This window comes from Charadrius vociferus, unplaced genomic scaffold (genome assembly GCF_000708025.1).
Source record: "Charadrius vociferus isolate BGI_N301 unplaced genomic scaffold, ASM70802v2 scaffold979, whole genome shotgun sequence".
NCBI classification, from domain to species: domain Eukaryota; kingdom Metazoa; phylum Chordata; class Aves; order Charadriiformes; family Charadriidae; genus Charadrius; species Charadrius vociferus.
Window position 1 is genome coordinate 16,893 of NW_009649952.1, and position 5,387 is coordinate 22,279.

At 44.6% G+C, this 5,387-nt stretch overlaps 1 protein-coding gene across 1 annotated transcript in view; it reads right to left on the bottom strand.

The window, feature by feature from the left end:
- Nucleotides 1-212: 212 nt before the first annotated feature.
- The window catches only part of HLF (hepatic leukemia factor), a 34,869-nt gene continuing 29,694 nt past the window's right edge, over nucleotides 213-5,387 (bottom strand). Inside the window, exons 3-4 of the mRNA XM_009891522.1 lie at nucleotides 3,521-3,741; nucleotides 213-428 (exon numbers count right to left, since the gene is read on the bottom strand). Coding sequence (XP_009889824.1) covers nucleotides 213-428; nucleotides 3,521-3,741 — 437 coding nt within the window. The remainder of the gene's footprint in view (nucleotides 429-3,520; nucleotides 3,742-5,387) is intronic.

Consider the following 5,387-nt stretch of genomic DNA (forward strand, 5'->3'; position numbering starts at 1 on the left):
AAGGACGTTCTTGCATTTGCCCAGCTCTTTCCGTAAGTCGGCCACCTCTTGGCGGAGAGCAGAGTTCTCCTTCTCCAGAAACGAGGCGCGGATGGCGATCTGGTTCTCCTTCAGCCGGCGAGCATCCCTTTTGCCTTTAATTCAAAGCCCCACCCGCAAAAAAAAAAAAAAAAAAAGAAAAAAGAAAAAAACCCCGCTCCTCCCCCTTGAATTTACAGGGGGCCGTGTCGAGCTTCGTACTTTGCAAGGACGTTCTTGCATTTGCCCAGCTCTTTCCGTAAGTCGGCCACCTCTTGGCGGAGAGCAGAGTTCTCCTTCTCCAGAAACGAGGCGCGGATGGCGATCTGGTTCTCCTTCAGCCGGCGAGCATCCCTTGATCGCTTAGCAGCCATGTTGTTCTTTCTACGCCTTGCCCAGTATTTGTCATCCTGCTCATTAAACACAGAAAGAAACAAACAAGATATTAGATTTCAATAAACTGAGCGGCCACCAGGATGTGCTCTTAGCCACAGGCTCCGCACGTTTTGCTCGCTTGTCCCAGCAAGCCCTGACAGTGCCAGGCACCGCTGGGACAAAAGTTCCAGATTTACATGGCATAATCCATCCAGGGAGCACAGATGCCGGACCGTGTTTCTGTCAAAACCTTTACCCTAACCCCCTCATCCTCTTCACTGTGAATTCCTCCAAGGAAAAATGAAGCAATATTCCAGTGGTACAATTCATCTCACATCTACGCTGACCTAGTTAGCACATCCACCTTCGCATGCAATGACTCATTCTCTACTGGTTGCTGGAGCAGTACTAATTACCTCTTCTATGTCCCTGCTCATCTTTGCCAGCGAACACCTGGTTCACTCTGTTGGTATCACCCATTTTGTCTATCGTTCAGGTCTTTTTTCTGTTCAAAGCTCTTTCTCTACAGAGCCCCAGAGCGTTCCTGTCTGCACCCTGGCTCAGCACGTCGCTGGAAGAGGATTCCTTGGCCCTACAAGGATGGCTGCTTTGGTACCACCCGCAAAGAGATTAGTACAAGAGGCTTTGACTGTGGAAAAAAAAAGCATTTGACAGAAATAGGTCCACTAACCTCTGAAGTTTCATAAGCTAACACATTCCTGAAGTGTTACCCCTAAAGACTTGCCTCTAGGAGATCACCTTACTGCACTGGTGCATCAATGGCTTGAAAGTCACCACTTAATTTCACCCGATTTTTCCACTTTTCAAATGAAGTGGGCTTCAGTGAAATGGCAGCTTCAATGTTGCTTTGAAACTGAATTAAGTTCTAGAAATCTGGAACAACTCAGTAAATACAAAGTGGGCAGAATCTCTCACAAAAAGTGAAACTCAGTTCCCTGCAGGGTGAGAGTGACGCAGCCGTTCAACTCGCAAATCGGTCAAGTCATATAGCTCAAACTTCCCCTCCCAGTGTCACCCCTCCATTTTTATATGTTTGACATTTGCTTGTGTGGCTTTCTTGTTCCACCAGGCACGGTGGCACCGTTCCATACCTACTACCAAGGACCAGGAGCCGTCTGCTCCTACGTTGCACTGAACAAATACCCCACTGCTCCTCTGCCTTTCAGCACGAAGCACGCCAGGCCTGACGCCGCTGCTCTGCACCCTCTGCTGCTGCTTGCATAAGGAAGAGCAAGAGCAAACCAACTGCCTGAAGTACTCTACAACTGCTTTATATTAGTTTAGCTTAATGAGGTGTGCAGCAGTGACGATATGGAGCCAGCGCAGCTCTAAATTGCTCTTCACCTGTACTTAGATGGGACCCCCAAAAATCCTCTTAAAAACAAGCATGCAGCAAAAAGCTATGACCCAAATCTTGTTTATAATTTCCCATCTCATTCCACTCTATAAAAATCAGCTTTAAGCAATTTATTAGTGTGCCACCTAGGCTTCATCCATCTTTATTTTAACAAATTGCTATGGCAAATCCCTTAATCCAGGCCTGAGAGAGGTAAGGCTGGCATTTCAAAATCACATGCAACCCAGAGACGATTGACTGGTCTAATCTGCTTATCCTCCCCCAGAACTCAACAGCCATTCCACATGCCAGGGCAGAAGCGGCACTTGGGTCAAGCACTCTGAAACGAGTCAAGGGCAACTGATGTGATTATCTCGAGAAAGGAGAGACCCTGAACTTCCAGTTCAGTCTTAAGGTGAAAACTTACGTGCCCCACTGCTGCATGCGAGGCTGATTATTTCCCACCTCTGGCATGAAGCAGTCCAAGGGCACCTTTGGCAAAAGTTTGCTTTGACAAATAAGGATACCTAGGAGGTATCATAAAATGATGAATGGCACCAAGGAGCAAACTCCAGTCTCCTTACACCCAGTGGCCGTTGCTGTATGAACCCCTCTCTTTGGGCAGACCTCTCGGTACGCTGCAATGCCAACACAGCACCAGTGGTAGCAAAACTTGCCCAGGAAAGCACAGTGCGCGTAAACCTTTCTAAACGAAAGCTGAGGATACTACAGACAAAGCGACAGCTACATACTACCCGAACACTACTGAAATTGTGCTTTCTGTGCTTTTAACTTGCACAACAGTATCCTTAGGGATAAAAATAGCAAACTTGTCTTCCTCTAATGCTATCAATCTGGTGTAAACACATGGCATCCCACTCTCTTCACGCACACAGCCAGAGATTCCCACTGACTCCACCAGGCTTTTAGTTTGTGTCTTGGGGGGTACAGCAACAGCAGAATGAAATTCTGCACTGACTACCTCTGATAAAAAAGGGTCCTCTTGGAAATCATATACTGGGGATAGAATTTTGCAAATAATGACAATTTTCACAGTCGTTTGATCAGTTGAATCAATTGATCAATTTGTTCTGCTCCCTTCATCCTCTTTGCTCTTCACATCTCAGAAGTAGTGAGAGGCACAGACAAGGGTGCTCGCTTTTTTTAAAATACTGTATTATTATTGTAATATATTTAAAATATTGTATTAAAATACAGTTCTTGGCAGAATTTTCTGTTTCACTACAACTAGCTTAGATTCTTTTACCTAGATTAGTAGCATTTACTATAGTGTTCCCATTCATTATTAAACACAGAGCTAAATAAACTTCCAAGCACGATGCAGTCTACTTCACTCTGTCATTGCCAGGGACATCCATGGACCCTGTAAGAGATGGCCTCTTCCTTGAAGAATTCACAGTATATGCTGATGAGACAGACAGAGCATGGAGGAAAAGGAAACATGATCAGACTGTTTCATAAGTCGGAAATATGGGACAAAGTAAGCTTGTCCAAGGTCACGCAGGAAGTTTCTGGCATGCAAAGGAAATGAATATTGATCTCATGAATTTCAACTGTTGCATAACTAATAAGGGACATCCTCCCCTCAGTCTTATTCAGAACCATTATTGTTTTATTCTACAACAAAGCTGTATTTAATTTGGCAGATCTACCTTACATGAGAAAACGGATTCATGCTCCAAACCTGTATCTCAGACAATAACTGCCATAGAGTCTGTATGAACAACCTCGTCACCAGTTCCAATTTACCTTCAGGTCGTCTGGAATGAAGACTTTGCGAGCTTTCTTAATCATTGGCTGTGGTTTCAGCTCTTCTTCAGAGAATTTGCGTTTACGAGGGTCAAACATCTCCTGGCCAGGAATACTGGAAAGAGCAAGATCTGCAGGGTCGGGTTCGTAGCCAACAGGAACTTGGATAGTCTCAGGATCAATGGGACTTGGTGTGTTTCGGTTTGCTGGCAAGATCTGACCTACAGAAATAAAGGATAAATTCAGCTATTTTACAAGAAACTATGTAAATAACATCACTGAACGCAGATTTTAGAAGATCTCTACATACTTCACAAGCAATAATTCTTTAAGCTTTCACTGTACTTTTGTTATTTACTCTTGCTAAATATTTGATTGTCCATTTTGTAGGGTGCATATTCAGATCCAGACACGCTTATGTCATTATTTTCAGAATTGGTTCCTAATTCTGGTTGCTAATCTTGGTGCCCACTTAAGATCACTGAATCCAACACTGAGTTGTACTGGACTGCTGGAAGAAGACATATTGCTCCAACCCACGCCACTTCATTAAGATCCCCAGGAACAAGTCATAAGTACTGTCATTTATCTCTGACTTATCCACCACACTGTAATCCTTTCCAGTTTTCTCATACACAGATTTCTTCCCACCTGCCTTTGAGGGTATGTTTAGTTTACAATCAAACAACGTACAGTACTCACAATAGGACAGTATCTTGTGAAAACGTACTTTCAAGCTGTGCTGACGCACTCCACTGAAGAGACTGCTATTTTCTATGAAATCCTACCAGTGGTATTCCAAAAGACAGTGAAGGAAACTAGCAACATGAAAGGCTACAGTGACTAAAGATGCTCTGAAAAAATGAAAGAACACTTATTTATGCCACATTGCTCTTTTATGGTATATAAAATCTAATAAAAAGGAGCCTATCCCCAGAAAAGAATGATCTCCCCCCCCATTTTTCTTTTTTAATCTTAGGTATAGATTTAAGACCTACAGCACCAACTCAGGCACCATTTTCACTAAAAATCCAATTTAAAATCTCAACCACAGGTTCCAAAAATAGGATCCTAAAGTCAGCTGCCTAAACATGGACTATCCCCGAGGGCAGAATTTTCAGAAGTTTTCACATGCCTCAGAAGTACAAGCCTCACGGACTTCAGAGGGAAGACTTCTGATTGAAGCAGATATTCTTTTATAATTTTGGCTATTAGCTAATTCGCTTTGACTTTAGAGATATGACGGCTTTCATAATAACTACACAAACATCCTGTGACTGCGTAATATTTCCTTATTTGTGCCTGCATGTGCAATATTTAGGGTGTAAAATGGTAAACATTAAATGTCACTTCTAATTCCAAACCAAGGCCAGCGTTAACAATGTCATTTTTATTTTAATCTAGAAGATCGCAGTAACAATATTGGAACCGCACAGAAAATGCACGGGGGAATTGCATTGCGCAAACCAGGACCTTGTTAACAGTGAACTCCTCCTTTGTAACTCCTATTTTAAAACAGCGCTGATAAAATCAGCTTCCAGGAAAGGCTAGCGAGGGCCTGGGAGAAGAGAAAAGGAGGATCAAAGTTACTAAAATACATATGCATCTACAGGAGAGGGAGCCAGGGGAAAGGATGCCGCTGCCCGTGCTTCCCCCTCTGCCTCCACCGCCACCTCGCTGCTGAACACTGGACGTTTCCCGCGGGGCCTCGTTAACGACACGAGACACCGCGGCCCGGCCGACTGCCGGGCACTGGGGCGGCGGGGCAGAGGGATGACGACGGCCATGGCGATGGCGATGGCGATGGCGATGGCGATGGCGATGGCGATGGCAGCGGCGGCAGCGGCGCCCTCTCCCCGCGCCGCCC